Consider the following 20,741-nt stretch of genomic DNA (forward strand, 5'->3'; position numbering starts at 1 on the left):
GGAAGGGGGCTTTGCATGACAGCGCTGCTAGCTCAGACACTCTCCGAAGTGATGTGACTGCCACTAGAAAGGCCACCTTCTGCGAAAGATGTGAAAGAGAGACATCCCGCAGCGGCTCGAAAGGTGGTTTCTGAAGAGCCGTTAGCACCCTGTTAAGATCCCAGGGTTCCAGCGGACGCTTGTAAGGTGGGACTATGTGGCAAACTCCCTGCAGGAACGTGCGGACCTGCGGAAGCCTGGCTAGGCGCTTTTGAAAAAATACGGAGAGCGCCGATACTTGGCCCTTGAGAGAGCCAAGTGACAAACCCTTGTCCATTCCGGATTGAAGGAATGAAAGAAAAGTGGGTAAGGCAAACGGCCATGGAGTAAAACCGTTATTAGCGCACCAGGATAGGAAGATTTGCCAAGACCTATAATAGATCTTGGCGGACGTAGGCTTCCTGGCCTGTCTCATGGTGGCAATGACATCCTGAGATAACCCTGAAGACGCTAGGAGCCAGGACTCAATAGCCACACAGTCAGGTTGAGGGCCACAGAATTCAGATGGAAAAACGGGCCTTGTGACAGCAAGTCTGGGCGGTCTGGAAGCGCCCATGGTTGACCCACCGTGAGATGCCACAGATCCGGGTACCACGACCGCCTCGGCCAGTCTGGAGCGACGAGAATGGCGCGACGGCATTCGGACCTGATCTTGCGTAACACTCTGGGCAGCATCGCCAGAGGAGGAAACACATAAGGCAGTCGAAACTGCGACCAATCCTGAACTAACGCGTCCGCCGCCAGAGCTCTGTGATCCTGAGACCGTGCCATGAATGCAGGGACTTTGTTGTTGTGCCGTGACGCCATGAGATCGACGTCCGGCGTTCCCCAGCGGCGACAGATCTCTCGAAACACGTCTGGGTGCAGAGACCATTCCCCCGCATCCATGCCCTGACGACTGAGAAAATCTGCTTCCCAGTTTTCTACGCCCGGGATGTGAACTGCGGAGATGGTGGAGGCTGTGGCTTCCACCCACTGCAGAATCCGTCGGACTTCCTGGAAGGCTTGACGACTGCGAGTGCCGCCTTGGTGGTTGATGTATGCGACGGCAGTGGCGTTGTCCGACTGGATACGGATCTGCCTGCCCTCCAGCCACCGATGAAAAGCCAATAGGGCTAGATACACTGCCCTTATCTCCAGAATATTGATCTGAAGGGATGACTATCGGAGTCCAGGTTCCCTGAGCCCTGTGGTGGAGAAAAACCGCTCCTCACCCTGACAGGCTCGCGTCCGTGGTGACCACAGCCCAGGTTGGGGGTAGGAAGGATTTTCCATGCGATAGAGAATTGGGAAGGAGCCACCACTGAAGTGACGTCTTGGTTGCAAGGGAAAGAGACGTTCCTGTCGAGGGAAGCCGACCTCCTGTCCCATTTGCGGAGAATGTCCCATTGGAGTGGCCGAAGATGGAATTGCGCGAACGGGACTGCCTCTATAGCTGCCACCATCTTCCCCAGGAAGTGCATGAGGCGCCTTAAAGGGTGTGACTGACTCCGAAGAAGGGATTGCACCCCTGCCTGCAGAGAAAGCTGTTTGTTGCTCGGAAGCTTGACTAACGCTTGCTGGGTATGAAACTCCATCCCAAGGTACGTCAGTGATTGGGTCGGTGTCAACTTGGATTTCGGGAAGTTGATGATCCACCCGAACCGCTGGAGAGTCGCCAGAGCGACAGATAGACTTTGTTGACATGCCACCCGAGACGGGGCCCTGACTAGGAGATCGTCCAAGTAGGGAATCACCGAGTGGCCCTGAGAATGCAGGACCGCCACAACGGATGCCATGACTTTGGTGAAAACCCGTGGTGCTGTCGCCAAGCCGAAAGGCAATGCCACGAACTGGAGGTGTTCGTCCCCGATGGCGAAACGCAGGAAACGTTGATGATCGGGTGCGATCGGTATATGGAGATAAGCATCCTTGATGTCGATCGATGCTAGGAAGTCTCCTTGTGACATTGAGGCGATGACCGAGCGGAGGGATTCCATCCGGAACCGTCTGGATCTCACATGTCTGTTGAGTAGCTTGAGGTCCAGAACGGGACGGAATGACCCGTCCTTTTTTGGCACCACGAACAAGTTGGAGTAAAATCCGCGACCACGTTCCTGAAGGGGAACGGGGATCACAACTCCTTCCATCTTTAGAGCGGCTACTGCCTGAAAAAGTGCGTCGGCCTGAGCGGGGGGCGGAGAGGTTCTGAAGAAGCGAGCCGCAGGACGAGAGCTGAACTCTATCCTGTAACCATGAGACAGAATGTCTCTCACCCATCTGTCTTGAACATGTGGCCACCAGGCGTCGCCAAAGCGGGAGAGCCTGCCACCGACCGAGGATGCGGTCAGGGGAGGCCGAGAGTCATGAGGAAGCAGTCTTGGAGGCAGTGCCTCCTGCGGCCTTTTGTGGGCGAGACTTGGATCGCCACGCATAGGAGTTCATCTGGCCTTTCTCCGGCCTGTTGGACGAAGAGGATTGGGACTTGGCGGAGGGACGAAAGGACCGAAATCTCGATTGAACCTTTCTCTGTTGAGGTCCCTTAGGTTTGGCCTGGGGTAAGGAGGAATCCTTTCCTTTGGATTCCTTAATAATCTCATCCAATCGTTCGCCAAACAAACGGTCGCCAGAAAACGGCAAACCGGTTAAGAACCTCTTGGAAGCCAAGTCTGCCTTCCATTCGCGCAGCCACATGGCCCTGCGGACTGCCACAGAGTTAGCGGATGCTAAAGCTGTACGGCTAGCAGAGTCCAGGACGGCGTTCATGGCGTAGGATGAAAAGGTTGACGCCTGAGAGGTCAAAGACGCAACTTGCGGAGAGAATTCCGTGTGACAGCATTAATCTCAGTCAGACAAGCCGAGATAGCTTGGAGTGCCCACACGGCTGCAAAGGCAGGGGCAAAAGACGCGCCCGGGGCCTCATAGATGGACTTCACCAGGAGCTCAATCTGTCTGTCAGTGGCATCCTTTAGCGATGAGCCATCTGCAACCGATACCACGGATCTAGCCGCCAATCTTGAGACTGGAGGATCCACCTTGGGACAGTGAGCCCAACCCTTAACGACTTCAGATGGGAAGGGGTAACGCGTGTCAGTGAGGCGCTTAGTAAAGCGCTTGTCCGGGACCGCTCTGGGCTTCTGGACAGCGTCTCTGAAGTTAGAGTGATCAAAAAACGTATTGCGTGTACGTTTGGGGAACCGAAACTGGTGTTTCTCTTCCTGAGACGCCGACTCCTCTACAGGAGGAGGCGTGGGAGAGAGATCTAACACCTGGTTGATGGACGAGATAAGGTCATTTACTAAGGCGTCCCCTTCAGGTGTATCAAGATTGAGAGCAATGTCAGGGTCAGAGCCCTGAGCTGCGACGTCCGCCTCGTCCTCCAGAGAGTCCTCAAGCTGGGATCCCGAGCAGCGTGAGGAAGTCGGGGGAAGATTCCCAGCGAGCCCGCTTAGCCGGTCTGGGACTGCGGTCCGGGCAGGAGTCCTCTGCCTGAGACCTAGGGGCCAACCTGGGAGCGCGCTGCGGCGCGGACAGAGAGGGGCCTGGGGGCGACGAGCCAACAGGGGCCGGGGCCTGTGAAAGGACCGGTCTGGACTGCAAAGCCTCTAGCAGCTTAGAAGACCATTTGTCCATAGACTGAGCCATGGATTGAGAAAGTGACTCAGAGAGTTTCTCAGCAAAAGAGGCGAACTCTGTCCCTGCAGCCTGGACAGGGGGAGCAGGGGGGTCTACATGAGCCGAGAGGCCCACTAGTGTCCGAGGCTCCGGCTGAGCAAGCGAAACAGGGGTCGAGCATTGCTCACAGTGAGGGTAGGTGGAACCCGCAGGTAACATAGCCCCACAAGAGGTACAGGCCGCAAAAAAACCCTGTGCCTTAGCAGCTTTGCTCCTTGTGAACGACATGCTGTTGTCTCCTAGGAGAGTGATCACTGAGGGTATATGGGAAAAGGGTATACAGCCCGACCGAACAGATATATATATATATACACAGATATACAGTTAGGTCCAGAAATATTTGGACAGTGACACAATTTTCGCGAGTTGGGCTCTGCATGCCACCACATTGGATTTGAAATAAAATCTCTACAACAGAATTCAAGTGCAGATTGTAACTTTTAATTTGAAGGTTTGAACAAAAATATCTGATAGAAATTGTAGGAATTGTACACATTTCTTTACAAACACTCTACATTTTAGGAGGTCAAAAGTAATTGGACAAATAAACCAAACCCAAACAAAATATTTTTATTTTCAATATTTTGTTGCGAATCCTTTGGAGGCAATCACTGCCTTAAGTCTGGAGCCCATGGACATCACCAAATGCTGGGTTTCCTCCTTCTTAATGCTTTGCCAGGCCTTTACAGCCGCAGTCTTCAGGTCTTGCTTGTTTGTGGGTCTTTCCGTCTTAAGTCTGGATTTGAGCAAGTGAAATGCATGCTCACTTGGGTTAAGATCTGGTGATTGACTTGGCCATTGCAGAATGTTCCACTTTTTTGCACTCATGAACTCCTGGGTAGCTTTGGCTGTATGCTTGGGGTCATTGTCCATCTGTACTATGAAGCGCCGTCCGATCAACTTTGCGGCATTTGGCTGAATCTGGGCTGAAAGTATATCCCGGTACACTTCAGAATTCATCCGGCTACTCTTGTCTGCTGTTATGTCATCAATAAACACAAGTGACCCAGTGCCATTGAAAGCCATGCATGCCCATGCCATCACGTTGCCTCCACCATGTTTTACAGAGGATGTGGTGTGCCTTGGATCATGTGCCGTTCCCTTTCTTCTCCAAACTTTTTTCTTCCCATCATTCTGGTACAGGTTGATCTTGGTCTCATCTGTCCATAGAATACTTTTCCAGAACTGAGCTGGCTTCATGAGGTGTTTTTCAGCAAATTTAACTCTGGCCTGTCTATTTTTGGAATTGATGAATGGTTTGCATCTAGATGTGAACCCTTTGTATTTACTTTCATGGAGTCTTCTCTTTACTGTTGACTTAGAGACAGATACACCTACTTCACTGAGAGTGTTCTGGACTTCAGTTGATGTTGTGAACGGGTTCTTCTTCACCAAAGAAAGTATGCGGCGATCATCCACCACTGTTGTCATCCGTGGACGCCCAGGCCTTTTTGAGTTCTCAAGCTCACCAGTCAATTCCTTTTTTCTCAGAATGTACCCGACTGTTGATTTTGCTACTCCAAGCATGTCTGCTATCTCTCTGATGGATTTTTTCTTTTTTTTCAGCCTCAGGATGTTCTGCTTCACCTCAATTGAGAGTTCCTTAGACCGCATGTTGTCTGGTCACAGCAACAGCTTCCAAATGCAAAACCACACACCTGTAATCAACCCCAGACCTTTTAACTACTTCATTGATTACAGGTTAACGAGCGAGACGCCTTCAGAGTTAATTGCAGCCCTTAGAGTCCCTTGTACAATTACTTTTGGTCCCTTGAAAAAGAGGAGGCTATGCATTACAGAGCTATGATTCCTAAACCCTTTCTCCGATTTGGATGTGAAAACTCTCATATTGCAGCTGGGAGTGTGCACTTTCAGCCCATATTATATATATAATTGTATTTCTGAACATGTTTTTGTAAACAGCTAAAATAACAAAACTTGTGTCACTGTCCAAATATTTCTGGCCCTGACTATATATATATATATATATATATATATATATATATATATATATATATATATATATATATATATATATATACATATACGTATCTATTCCGGCACCCTAAGGGGGACCAGCACCGGGTGACCGGTGTGGCTTACCGACCGCTAACAAGCGGAGTGTGTCCTCCAGATTTCCTGCCTTAGATCCCCCGGAGCTGCAGCGCTGTTCACTGAGAATCCTCCACCGGCAGAATGCCAAAAAATGGCTGCCGGAGCTCTCAGGGGAGGAGTGGAGCCGTGGGCGGCGCCAGGAAAGTGCGGGAATCTGGGGTCCCCACAGTGATCAGTGAGGGGGGAGGAAAACATGCAGGATGCTCCAGCCCTCACATCCGACGTCAGGTCGGTAATCCCGCCCTTACCCCTGACAGGCAGGCCCGGGGGCGGGATTTTTGAGACTAGGCCGCGATGAAGCCGGGGACTAAATTTGAGACCGTGCCCGACAAGCAGGCACGGTCGGCGCGGAAGTCCTCCGGCCTTCTCAATTCAGCAGCTGCCGCGGCTTCCGGGAAGAAGGTGCGCTCCCTGCACAGTCCCCTATGGGGACACAGAGTACCTTTGAGTTGCAGGGCCCGGTCCCTGAGGTTGAAGAGGCTCCGGTCCGGCAGGTTCCCACAGGGGCTGCGGATGGAGCACGGTCCCAGTAAATGGATGACCGCTTAGGATCCCACTTCTCCCAGAGCCGCTAAGGGATGGTGAAGGAGACGGCATGTGGCTCCAGCCTCTGTACCCGCAATGGGTACTTCAACCTTAACAACACCGCCGACGTAGTGGGGTGAGAAGGGAACATGCCGGGGACCCCGTGGGGGCCCTCTTTTCTTCCAACCGACATAACTAAGTATGAGAATGCATGAGTGGATGTGTGCCTCCTTCCACACAAAGCATAAAACTGAGGAGCCCGTGATCCACGGGAGGGTGTATAGGCAGAGGGGAGGGGTTACACTTTTTAAAGTGTAACACTTTGTGTGGCCTCCGGAGGCAGAAGCTATACACCCAATTGTCTGGGTCTCCCAATGGAGCGACAAAGAAACACACAATTCAAGTTGCTTTGAAAGTAGAAATGGGTCCCTTTACCTTTTGGAACCTGCACAGATTGGTCCAATGACATGTCCACCCCTGCACAAACACTTTGCAGTATACATACAAGGGAGAGCCATGTCTCCAGCAGCATGCACAGTGATGGTTAGTCTCTGGATGGCACTCACTTAAGGTAAAATGACTGTTAGGTGGCTAAAACCACGCCCAACCAGTGTTTGCATTGGCCGGCTGCAGGTAGGCAGGGTTAAGGCCACGGGTGGGAGGCTTCCAGGTTTCGCGATTTCATCTTAAATCTGTGTGCACTGCAGGATCCATAAGAGCAGCTTCATTTTGGTGAGCGGAGCCAAGTGATCGAGATAACAAAAAAAAACAAACAAAAAACAACACACACACACACACACAACAAAACAAACCCCAGACTGCCCATGACTAGTCTGAGTTCTGCTGATTGGAGCACTCTCACACACAGGGCAAGCCACACCTACCCATCAGATTCTAGAGCCAGGAAATCAGGGAGAAAGCGACGTGACATCACAGGAAGTCAGTGGATTTTCAGCAAGAGATCATGTGACCAGGGAAGCAGCAGCTCAGGTTACAAATGGATTTGGGAAAGCAAGGTATTTACAAGAGCCCTCTTCTATGGCAGTTAGTTCACATGAAAGGGACTTGTAACGTAGTGTTGAACCCCTTTAAGCAATGTTTAGCTCAGGGTCTTCAGGCAGGGTATAAGCTGGTAAAAGCAAAAGGATAGAATGCTTTTGTTTTCTTCACAGCAATTTATGACAACCTGTGTCATTATGTTTCACAATAACAGGAGGGAAAACTGTCACAGCTGTATATTTAAAAAAAATGAAAGGCGTATTGTAATTTGATGGCATATCATTTTATATAAAATAGTTATATATCTTTAACGCATTAAAGGGAACCTCCAACCCATCAGCATTCACATTTGTACGCCAAAATTCCCTGCCTAATGCCATTTACTAAAATCAATGTTAAAAAAAATAAATAAATAAATTATAAACTGCACTGTTCCTATGCTAATTAGACCTTCTACTACTCGAAGGGGCATTGTTTTCCCAGACTAGTCGGCCCTCTTTCCATGCCATCACTCCCCTATTGGAATGATAACATGATTTACACAGGCCGGTGCATTGCAGCTCCTGGAAATCTTGCACATGCACACGGCACATTTCAGCACAGTCAGTGTGCCTCAGCGTACGCATCTCGTCTTCAGAGAGGCACGCTGCGCATGATCAGAAATACAGAAGCTGTGCTTCCGATCATGTGCAGTGCCTCTCTGAAGCCAGGACATATACATGCGGCTTCTGAGGCACACTGACTGTCTAAATGAGCTGCGTGCATGCGCAAGACTTCCAGGAGCTGCAATGCACTGGCCTATGGAAATTACGTTTTCACGCCCACAGGGGCGTGATAACATGGAAGGAGGGCCGACAAGTCTAAGGAACTAATGCCCGTTCGATTAGCCAAAGGCCTAATTAGCATACGGACAGTGCATTTTATAAAAAAGAAAAAATATTTTAGTAACTAGCATTATACAGGGCTGCTTAGGGAGGGAATTTTGGCATACACATGTGAATGCTGCAGGCTTGGGGGTATAGGGGACCTGACAGATTCCCTATAATTCACTAAAACTACAAAAATAAGTTGAAAATATTTATATCTTACTTGGGTCCATTCCTGCTCCATCATCACGAAAGCAAAGCATAAAACCGCCTCTTAATTCTTCTCTTGGCACTGCAGAAGACACATTTCAAATTAAATAAAATTAGAACATTTCTGATGGTTAATATTATCTTTGTAATTCCAGACCAGAATAAATAAATAGCAACACCAAGAAGGAAAAAAGCCATGGAATTAAAAAAAAAAAAAAAAAAAAAAAGAAGCTATGTTAATTATATTCAAATGTTGAATATTTAAAAAAAAAAAAAATGGAAACAACTTTTTTTTCCCCTAGTGTGTATGAGCAACATGCGCAAAACCAGACAGGTAGACTTATTTCTTATTTACATTAATAGGTACATTTAAAACTTATTTCTGATTTTGCGGGCAGTCTGCACTTCTGTTCTGCAGTCTCGCAAATTGACATCCTGACGATTGTGCAGGCACAAGCTGTGCCCGACCAACTGCCACTGGGAGCTCGGCTTAAGTGATAGCCGAGACCCGGCTGTCATAGCCAGGGGCAGTGTCTGCACCACCCCTAGCTGTTAAACCTCTCCAACCCACAGCCTATTTTCACCTTCCTGAACAGGCCATTTATTTCATTTCTGACCAGTGTCTCTTTATCAGGTAATAAATATGGAACACTTCAAAGGATCCCAGTGATTCTGAGTTTGTTTTTTGTGACATATTGTACTTCATTTTAGTGTTAAAATTTAGGACAATATTTTTGCACTTGTGAAAATATCGGAAATTTGACAAAAAAAAAAAATACATTTTGCAATTTTCTAAGCTTGAATGTTTATGCTGCTCTTAAACCAGAAAGCTATGTCATAGAAAATAGTTAACAAAGAAACATTTCCTACATGTTTACTTCACATCAGCACCATTTTTTAAGCACTTTTTTTTGTTAGGAAGTTCAAAGAGTTAAACATTTATCACCAACTTTTCATTTTTCCAACCAAATTGACAAAACCATTTCTTTTAGGGTACATATCCCTTTTGAAATGAATTTGAGAGGCCTATGTGACAGAAAATAGCCAAAAGTGACACCATTCTAAAAACTGCACCCTCAAACTGCTTAAAACTACATCCAATAAGTTCATTAACCCTTCAGATGCTTCACAGGAACTAAAGCAATCTGCAAAGAAGAAATTAAAATTTTACTTTTTCACACAAAAATATTACTTTAGCCCCAAATAATGCACCAGCATTGCAATAGATTATACTTATCCATTTTACACTGACAGAAGTCTCTCAGACCATGCTCTTGGCATGGTTAATAGGCTTGCCGTAACTGGGTGACCTAGGAGGTCGTCATGACAACAATCGGGCCCTCGTAATCACATCGCAGGAGTACTGGTTGGGTGGGAGAGAAACGCACTCCCTCTCTCAGCCCCCAAGTAATGTGATTGTTATTGATCTCAGCATTTAGGGGGTTGAAAAGCCCAAGGTGGTGTATGAGCCAAAAGGTCCAGCGGCGATCGCAATGCCCGCATGAATGCCATGTCACATCCCGTACGACATCGGTCACCTAGTCAACCATGACGTATGGGGTACATCATATGTCGTGAAGGGGTTAACCCGTAATCATGGGGTCAAATGACAACCTCCGGGTTACCTGGCTATGGTGGCCTGTTGGACCATGATTTAACAGGTGTTTTGTCTTTTTTTTTTTTTTAAATAAATCTTCCTGTTATATGCCTCTACCTACATATATAATCTTATTTTATCAGTATTTACCTTTTATCATGCTTTCCATTGTTGTTGGCTGCAGCTCTGATGAGTTTAATCTACAACTTCCTCTAACCTGACTTCCTGTGATCTATTACTGCAAGTTCCATCATGCACTGCAGTGGCCTGGAAGCTAGAACCTATTGTGACAACATGGACTCTCATGGGTTAAAGTTTCTTAACATTCAGCCAGACAGGATGATAGATTGTTTATAGACGGGGGATAAGTCCCTCATTGTTTTTACAAGACTCTTGTTGACTCATGTAATTGTGTTGGCCACTGAAAGCCAGACGTATTGTTTCTCCAGACTTTTCCAGTAATCATTGTATTGTAGTTGTGTATTGCTAATGTGATTACCTTAGTAGCCATTGTCTAGTCGGTGACTTCCAGACTACATGTATACCCTCAGTCTTTCTGTAGACATCATTTGGATGAACATTGTCCATGCAGCATGAGATTCATCCAATGGGAGAGGCGATCTTGTCCAACCAATCGATGATGACCCAGTGTATCCAAGTGGAAGGCTGTGGCTATAAAAGGGATTTCTTTAAGCTACCAGGTAGTTGTTGTTGGATGCTGATGGATGCAGTCTAAGCTCTCAGGAGCTGACTAGAGGATCAGGATATCTTATGGCTTCAATCTAGGGACTCCGGTACCGGTTGGAGACCATATCCACAGCCTAGGGATTTCGACTCCGGCTGCCAGGATTGTAACATCATACCAGGACTACCTAAGGAGGACACTCCGGTTGGGACAGTTCAGTCACCTGGTACAGACTTTGCAGACCTCAGCCAGCTTCCTAAATCTGGCACTATTCCTTTCTCGGTGGGTGCCCACCAAAAGCGGGGTGCTGCTGGATTGGAGTAAGTGGCCCTGGAAGCTCTGAGGCATGGACATTCTAAATCCCTGGTGAGCCAGCGGAAGGGTGAGACTCTGTTGCCTGTTACATTTGTGTTTTGCTGGTTATGTGTTATGTGCCGTTAATTGTTTGGGGATCCAATAAAGTCTAATTATTGTGGTTCCCTCACCCTGTGTTGTCTGAGTAGTGTTACGCCCACGGTTAAGGAGGCCGGAGTTCAATTGGGATGAGCCCTGAGCCACACTGTCTTTCTAAAGGCGGCGGGTTTTAGTGGACGAGAGCACCCACTGAGCCCCGTGTCTCCACACCTATCACACCCACTCGAACGTTTACCCAAATCCCTCCTCTATCTTCACTCTGCAGCTTCCTATTGCCAGTGACACAGTCCAAGCACCTACTGCTGATATTAGTAGCAAACAACAGCACTGCACATAGCCATGGTAATAAAGCCTTTATCTGTTCCCCTGACTAACAGGAAAAGAAGATACTTAACTGTATACAGTGAAATATGTCAGGAATGGGAACGGATAAAAGATATATTGCCATGGCTCGGTGTATTCTTGGTGCTGCACTACTATACTGTTTGTGCTTGTGACACAGATGTGGGTAAATTTATATGTAACTGGATCGGCAGTGAAGAGGCAGTGATAGACCTGGAGGGGCAACAAACCTGGAACTCGAAAATATCTAAGCCAGTCCTAAGACACTATGTAATAAAAAGACATCATTATAATCGGAACGCCAGAGAGCCGCCAAAACCAACGTTCGGCTATCTCAGGTGCTCCCTTAAGAATGATTGAAGGGACAGTGTGGAAAAAAAAAAAAAAAACGACCACAGCTCCAAATTACACAGGTGCTTCAGAGGTCCAGTTCTCAGGATCGAACGCCAAGCAATTGGCAAGTTATCCCCTATCCCATGGGTAGGGAGTACCGTCGAAACTTGAGAAAAACCTTTACAACCTTGAATGCACTGGTATGTCATATGTTGTGTTCCTTCCTTTGATGCAGACTCGCATGCACCACAGGAGAAAAGCTAAAGTAGTGGAAAAACCCTTTAATGTCTCTTAGGGGGACTAAGTAAAAAAAAAGTAGAAAAAAAAGGGAAACTTCTAAAAAAAGATTTTAAAAAAATTCCCATATAAATATGTATTATACCAATAAACACGTATAATTATGTAAAAACAAAAATAAACCAAAAAGTACACACATTTGGCACTGCAGTATCCGGAACGACCCAATATAAATCTGTCATGCTAGTCAACTGCTTCAGCGAACACTATAAAAATAAATAAATAGCTAGACTTTTTTTATCAACCCGCTGGAAAAACCGCAATCATAAAGTCAACTATAAATAATTATGGTATCGCTAGAAATGTAATTTTGTTGAGGCAAAAATCAAGCCACCATACAGCTTATTCGGTGGAAAAATAAAACAGCTATAGCTGTCAGAATCTAGAGATGCTAAATCAATTTTTAAAAAAAATGTATAGAAAAAAAATTTGATTTTGCATTGATATATAAAATTATGTATATTTATTATTATTATTTATTATTATTATTAATTTTTATAGCGCCATTTATTCCATGGCACTTTACAGTGAAAGAGGGTATACGTTCAAAAATCATTAACAGTACATAACAGACTGGTATAGGAGGAGAGAGGACCCTGCCCGTGAGGGCTCACAGTCTATAGGGAATGGGTGATGGTACAATAGGTAAGGATACACAAGGAAGGATGTATATTGTGTGAAACAGGCAAAACACACATATACACATTATATATATATGTATAAATTATACACATAGCAATATTACATTATAATGTATATATATATATATATATATATATATATATATATATATATATATATATATATATATATATATATATATATATACATATATATATATATATATATATATACACATATATATATATATATATATATATATATATACACATATATATATATATATATATATATATATATATATATATAAATAAAATAAATATAAATATAAATATTATAAAATATATATAATCTCACTACTGACCCAAGGAATTACATTATCACTTTTAAACAAACCATGCACGAAATAAAAGGAAAAAAAGAAAAAACTAAAAATTGCTGGGTTTTCTTCATTCTGCTTCCCAAAAATCAGAATAAAAAGCAAACAAATAATGTTATGTGCCCGCAAATGGCACCAATAAAAATGTTGTCATCAAGCAAAAGCAAAGCCCTCACATGACTTTCAGCAGAAAAATGTAAAAAATTATAGCTCTCAATACGGTGATACAAATACTTTTTTAAAGCGTTGTTTTAGTGATAGTAGCCAAACATAAAAACCCTATATAAGCCTGGTAACAATGTAATCGCTGTGACCCGAAGAATAAAACCTTCTTTTCAGCTATACCGCATGGTAAATGGCAAAAAAAAAAAAATAATTATTGACCTACTGTTGGTTTGTTTATTCTGTCTGCCAAAGATCGCAGTAAGGCTCGGCTCACATTTATCCTGCGCTCTATGCTGAACATTTACAATGGGGATTCCATGTAAATCTCTGAATTATGCAATTCAGACATAACCCCCAACAGATTACCTATAGTAAGGCAGATTGAGACACTGGACTGTCTTTGGGCTACTATCCAGCGGTGTCTTGCTTTTTAAGCATTCATAAAAGGGCGGTAGGCCACAGTTTTGTACACTTCTGAGAAGACGGACACTGCTGAACAGGGGCCAGATGGAGTCCAGAGTTAAGGGTGTTTTACACGCTGCGACATCGCTAGCGATAGCTAGCGATGTCGTGCGCGATAGCACCTGCCCCCGTCGTTTGTGCGACATTTGGTGATCGCTGCCGTAGCAAACATTATTGCTATGGCTGCGTCACACGCACATACCTTTTCAGCGACGTTGCTGTGACCGCCGAACAATCCCTCCTTCAAGGGAGAGGTGCGTTCGGCGTCATAGCGACGTCACTGCGGCGTATTTAAGCGGCCGCCCAATAGCAGAGGAGGGGCGGAGATGAGCGGACGGAACATGCCGCCCACCTCCTTCCTTCTCATTGCCGGTGGACGCAGGTAAGGAGATGTTCGTCGTTCCTGCGGTGTCACACATAGCGATGTGTGGTGCCAGAGGAGCGACGAACAACCAGCGGCATGCACCACCAACGGCATTATGAAAAGGAGCAACGTGTCAACAATTAATGATTTTTACCGCTTTTGCGATCATTGATCGTCGCTCCTTGGTTTCATACGCTGCGATGTCGCTAACGGCGCCGGATGTGCGTCACTAACGATGTGACCCCGACGATATATCGTTAGCGATGTCGCAGCGTGTAAAGTACCCTTTACTCTGCTGCCTCATTATAATGACTATATCCCTCAGGGGTGTTGTCTGAATCACGTAATTTGAAGATTTTAATGTAGACCCGAAAGTGCTCAGCCTAGAGCACGGGATACATGTGATTAAAAATTTTATGTAAAAATATTCCCAATAAGAGTCAACTAATCATTCCACAGGAAACAAAACAAAAAAAAACAAAACACAAGCATCAACTCAGGTCTGTCATCTGTCAATGGAAATATAGGGGGTTTAGATATTACGGGTACCATGGCTTCCCCCAAAAAGAATTCCAGCAGAATCTGCACACCCAAATCCAAATGCCCCCCTCACTTCTGAGCCCCGCAATGTGCCTAAACCACATCTAGCATCCACATATTTCACATTCCTGTAGTGAGACGAGCCCGCTTAAATTTACAAGGTGAAGGCTTCCAGAAGCACAAACTGGGCACAATCTATGGGCACTACAATGTAAGATTTGCAATTTTCATACAGCAACCTCTGCTTGTTTCTGGAAAACACCCATAAGTTCAAAATAGTCACTACATCTATAAATTCACAGACGGGTGTAATTTCCAAAATGGGAACACCTGAGGATGAAGATTCTGCTTTTCTGTCACTTAGTGGCTCTGTATATGGAGTCTGCAAAATATTCTAAGAACATCAGTGCTCCAACAGTCAAATACTGCTGCTTCCCTCCCTCGTTAGTCTCGCCGTGTGGCTAAGCAGTACTGTACGGCCACATACGGGTATTGCTATGCTCAGCAGAAACTGACATTTTGGTGCCATTGTTGCCCATTTTCCCATGTTAAAATATAAAATCTGTAGTAAAAGAAGGGAATTTTGTTTACTTACCGTAAATTCCTTTTCTTCTAGCTCTAATTGGGAGACCCAGACAATTGGGTGTATAGCTACTGCCTCCGGAGGCCACACAAAGTATTACACTTAAAAGTGTAAGGCCCCTCCCCTTCTGCCTATACACCCCCCGTGGGATCACGGGCTCCTCAGTTTTAGTGCAAAAGCAAGAAGGAGGAAAGCCAATAAACTGGTTTAAGCAAATTCAATCCGAAGGAATATCGGAGAACTGAAACCATTCAACATGAACAACATGTGTATACAAAAAAACAGGGGCGGGTGCTGGGTCTCCCAATTAGAGCTAGAAGAAAAGGAATTTACGGTAAGTAAACAAAATTCCCTTCTTCTTTGTCGCTCTATTGGGAGACCCAGACAATTGGGATGTCCAAAAGCAATCCCTGGGTGGGTAAAATAATATCTCATGATAGGGCCATAAAAAACGGCCCTTTTCTACAGGTGGGCAATCGCCGCCTGAAGGACTAGTCTACCTAGGCTGGTGTCCGCCGAAGCATAGGTATGCACCTGATAATGCTTGGTAAAAGTGTGCAGACTCGACCAAGTAGCCGCCTGGCACACTTGCTGAGCCGTAGCCTGGTGCCGCAATGCCCAGGACGCACCCACGGCTCTGGTAGAATGGGCCTTCAGCCCTGAGGGAACCGGAAGCCCCGCAGAACGGTAGGCTTCAAGAATTGGTTCCTTGATCCACCGAGCCAGGGTGGATTTGGAAGCTTGCGACCCTTTACGCTGGCCGGCGACAAGGACAAAGAGTGCATCCGAGCGGCGCAGAGGTGCCGTGCGGGAAATGTAGATTCTGAGTGCTCTCACCAGATCCAACAAATGCAAATCCTTTTCACATTGATGAACTGGACGAGGACACAAAGAAGGTAAGGAGATATCCTGATTGAGATGAAAGGGGGATACCACCTTAGGGAGAAACTCCGGAATCGGGCGCAGAACCACCTTGTCCTGGTGAAACACCAGGAAGGGAGATTTGCATGACAGCGCTGCTAGCTCGGACACTCTCCGAAGAGACGTGACCGCTACTAGAAAGGCCACTTTCTGTGAAAGGCGAGACAGGGAAACATCCCTCAAAGGCTCGAAAGGCGGCTTCTGGAGAGCAATTAGAACCCTGTTCAGATCCCAGGGCTCTAACGGCCGCTTGTAAGGAGGGACGATATGACAAACCCCTTGCAGGAACGTGCGTACCTGAGGAAGTCGTGCTAGGCGCTTCTGAAAAAATACAGATAGCGCAGAGACTTGTCCCTTAAGGGAGCCGAGCGACAGACCTTTTTCCAACCCGGATTGTAGGAAGGAAAGAAAAGTAGGCAAAGCAAATGGCCAGGGAGAAACTTCCTGAGCAGAGCACCAAGCTAAGAATATCTTCCACGTCCTGTGGTAGATCTTGGCAGAGGTTAGTTTCCTAGCCTGTCTCATGGTGGCAATGACCTCTTGAGATAATCCTGAAGACGCTAGGATCCAGGACTCAATGGCCACACAGTCAGGCTCAGGGCCGCAGAATTCTGATGGAAAAACGGCCTTTGAGACAGCAAGTCTTGCCGGTCTGGTAGTGCCCACGGTTGTCCTACCGTGAGATGCCACAGATCCGGGTACCACGACCTCCTTGGCCAGTCTGGAGCGGCGAGGATGGCGCGGCGGCAGTCGGACCTGATCTTGCGTAGCACTCTGGGCAACAGCGCCAGAGGTGGGAACACATAAGGCAGCCGGAACTGCGACCAATCTTGAACTAAGGCGTCCGCCGCCAGAGCTCTGAGATCGTGAGACCGTGCCATGAAGGCCGGGACCTTGTTGTTGTGCCGGGACGCCATTAGGTCGACGTCCGGCCTCCCCCAGCGGCGACAAATTTCCTGAAACACGTCCGGGTGAAGAGACCATTCTCCTGCGTCCATACCCTGGCGACTGAGGAAGTCTGCTTCCCAGTTTTCTACGCCCGGGATGTGAACTGCGGATATGGTGGATGCCGTGTCTTCCACCCACGTCAGAATCCGCCGGACTTCCTGGAAGGCTTGCCGACTGCGTGTCCCTCCTTGGTGGTTGATGTATGCCACCGCTGTGGAGTTGTCCGACTGAATTCGGATCTGCTTGCCTTCCAGCCACTGCTGGAAGGCTTGTAGGGCAAGATACACTGCTCTGATTTCCAGAACATTGATCTGAAGGGTGGACTCTTGCTGAGTCCACGTACCTTGAGCCCTGTGGTGGAGAAAAACTGCTCCCCACCCTGATAGACTCGCGTCCGTTGTGACCACCGCCCAGGATGGGGGTAGGAAAGACTTTCCTATTGACAAAGAGGTGGGAAGAAGCCACCACTGAAGAGAATCCTTGGCCGCCTGAGAAAGGGAGACGTTACTGTCTAGGGACGTCGACTTCCCGTCCCATTGGCGGAGAATGTCCCATTGTAGTGGACGCAGATGAAACTGCGCGAAAGGGACTGCCTCCATTGCTGCTACCATCTTCCCCAAGAAGTGCATGAGGCGTCTCAAGGGGTGCGACTGGCTCTGAAGGAGAGATTGCACCCCTGTCTGTAGTGAACGCTGTTTGTCCAGCGGAAGCATCACTATCGCTGAGAGAGTATGAAACTCCATGCCAAGGTATGTTATCGATTGGGTTGGGGTCAGATTTGACTTTGAAAAGTTGATGATCCACCCGAAACTCTGGAGAGTCTCCAGCGCAACGTTCAGGCTGTGCTGGCATGCCTCTTGAGAGGGTGCCTTGACAAGTAGATCGTCCAAGTAAGGGATCACAGAGTGACCCTGAGAGTGCAGGACTGCTACTACTGCTGCCATGACTTTGGTGAAGACCCTTGGGGCTGTCGCCAGACCGAAAGGCAGGGCTACGAACTGAAGGTGTTCGTCTCCTATAACGAAGCGTAGAAAACGCTGGTGCTCTGGAGCAATCGGTACGTGGAGATAAGCATCTTTGATGTCTATTGATGCTAGGAAATCTCCTTGAGACATTGAGGCGATGACGGAGCGGAGTGATTCCATCCGGAACCGCCTGGTTTTCACATGCTTGTTGAGCAGTTTTAGGTCCAGAACAGGACGGAAAGACCCGTCCTTTTTTGGCACCACAAACAAATTGGAGTAAAAACCGTGACCTTGCTCCTGAAGAGGAACAGGGATCACCACTCCCTCTGCCTTTAAAGAGCACACCGCCTGCAGAAGAGCATCGGCTCGGTCGGGAGGCGGAGAAGTTCTGAAGAATCGAGTTGGAGGACGAGAACTGAACTCTATCCTGTACCCGTGAGACAGAATGTCTCTCACCCAACGGTCTTTGACATGTGGCAGCCAAATGTCGCCAAAGCGGGAGAGCCTGCCACCGACCGAGGATGCGGAGAGAGGAGGCCGAAAGTCATGAGGAAGCCGCCTTGGTAGCGGTGCCTCCGGCTGCTTTCTTTGGGCGTGACTGAGCCCGCCAAGAATCTGAGCTCCTCTGATCCTTTTGAGTCCTTTTGGACGAGGAGAATTGGGACCTGCCCGAGCCTCGAAAGGACCGAAACCTCGACTGTCCCTTCCTCTGTTGGGGTTTATTTGGTCTGGGCTGAGGTAAGGATGAATCCTTACCCTTGGACTGTTTAATGATTTCATCCAATCTCTCACCAAACAGTCTGTCACCAGAAAATGGCAAACTGGTTAAGCACTTCTTGGAAGCAGAATCTGCCTTCCATTCCCTTAACCACAAGGCTCTGCGTAAAACTACGGAGTTGGCGGACGCCACTGCCGTACGGCTCGTAGAGTCCAGGACAGCATTAATAGCGTAAGACGCAAATGCAGACATTTGAGAGGTTAAGGACGCTACTTGCGGAACAGATGTACGTGTGACAGTGTCAATCTGCGCCAGACCAGCTGAAATAGCTTGGAGTGCCCATACAGCTGCGAATGCTGGAGCAAACGACGCTCCGATAGCTTCATAGATGGATTTCAACCAGAGCTCCATCTGTCTGTCAGTGGCATCTTTAAGTGAAGCCCCATCTTCCACTGCAACTATGGATCTAGCCGCAAGCCTGGAGATTGGGGGATCCACCTTTGGACACTGGGTCCAGCCTTTGACCACGTCAGGGGGAAAGGGATAACGTGTATCCTTAAGACGTTTGGAGAAACGCTTATCTGGATAAGCGTGGTGTTTCTGGACTGACTCTCTAATGTCAGAGTGGTCCAGAAAAGTACTCAATTTACGCTTGGGATACCTGAAATGGAATTTCTCCTGCTGTGAAGCTGACTCCTCCACTGGAGGAGCTGGGGGAGAAATATCCAACATTTTATTGATGGACGCTATGAGATCATTCACCATTGCGTCCCCATCAGGTGTATCCAGATTGAGAGCGGTCTCAGGATCAGAATCCTGATCAGCTACCTCTGCCTCATCAAACAGAGAGCCCTCCTGCTGGGACCCTGACCAGTGTGATGAAGTCGAGGGTCGCTCATAGCGAGCTCGCTTAGGCTGTCTGGGACTGTCGTCCGTGTCAGAGCCATCACCCCGGGATGCATGGGACCCCCCCGGAGCACGGATGTGTTCCAAAAGAGGGGGGCCAGGGAGCATTGAATCGACAGTGCCCATGGTCTGAGTTACCGGTCTGGACTGCAAAGTCTCAAGGATTTTAGTCATAGTCACCGACAGTCTATCAGCAAAAACTGCAAACTCCGTCCCTGTCACCTGGACAGTGTTCACAGGTGGTTCTCCTTGGGCCACCTCTAGCAGAGACCCCGGCTGAGCAAGTGCTACAGGGGCCGAACATTGCACACAATGGGGGTCAGTGGCACCTGCCGGTAGAAAAGCCTCACATGCGGTACAAGTAGCATAGAAAGCCTGTGTCTTGGCCCCCTTGCTTTTTGCGGACGACATGCTGTTGTCTAGCAATCTAGGAGGGTATATAGCCAAGAATAGCGACCGTACAGTGCAATGTATAGCATACAAGCATAAAGTACAAATGAACACTGCGGCACTAGTGGGGTGAGCCCTCGAGGGCTGCTTACCGCCCGCTGAAAAGCGGGTGTGTGGTCGCCAGAATCCCGTGTCTGGGTCTCCCAGAGCTTGTCTCCCTTCTCCACTCAGACTGCAAACAGGAATGGCTGCCGGCGTCCTGTGAAGAGGGGCGGGCCGTGGGCGTGCCCCAGACAAAGTGCGGGAAACTAGCGTCCCACTGTGCCCAGTGAGGGGGGTTGGAGTATGCTAAGCAGACTCCAGCCCTCGGCGCTGACGTTCTGACCAGCGTCCCGCCCTTCCCCTGACTGGCAGGCCTGGGGGCGGGAACAAAACGGAACTAGGCCGCAAAAGCCGGGGACTCGATTTATAAGCGCGGCCGTCGTATAAGCACGGCCAGCGCGGAAGTCCCCGGCGCACCACACGTCCCAGCCGCGCCGCAGTGTAAAAAACCGCCAGCAGCGGCCGGCGCGGCAGTTCCTAATACATAAACTCACTCAGCAAAGCTGCAGTGAGTAATAGCACACGCGCGCCGCGCTGCTGTCCCCGGCGCACTAACACACCCAGCAATGCTGGTGTGTGTGTGCGCGATCTGTACGGGGAC

General features: G+C 47.9%; 1 protein-coding gene across 5 annotated transcripts in view; it reads right to left on the reverse strand.

Moving 5' to 3' along the window:
* The window catches only part of MORC2 (MORC family CW-type zinc finger 2), a 384,344-nt gene that overhangs the window by 241,869 nt on the left and 121,734 nt on the right, over positions 1 to 20,741 (reverse strand). For all 5 annotated transcript variants that reach the window (XM_075319941.1, XM_075319943.1, XM_075319945.1 and 2 more), the window contains one exon: positions 8,422 to 8,490. In XM_075319941.1, the coding sequence (XP_075176056.1) occupies positions 8,422 to 8,490 (69 nt within the window). The remainder of the gene's footprint in view (positions 1 to 8,421; positions 8,491 to 20,741) is intronic.

Source organism: Anomaloglossus baeobatrachus, chromosome 1 (assembly GCF_048569485.1).
Source record: "Anomaloglossus baeobatrachus isolate aAnoBae1 chromosome 1, aAnoBae1.hap1, whole genome shotgun sequence".
Lineage (NCBI taxonomy): Eukaryota > Metazoa > Chordata > Amphibia > Anura > Aromobatidae > Anomaloglossus > Anomaloglossus baeobatrachus.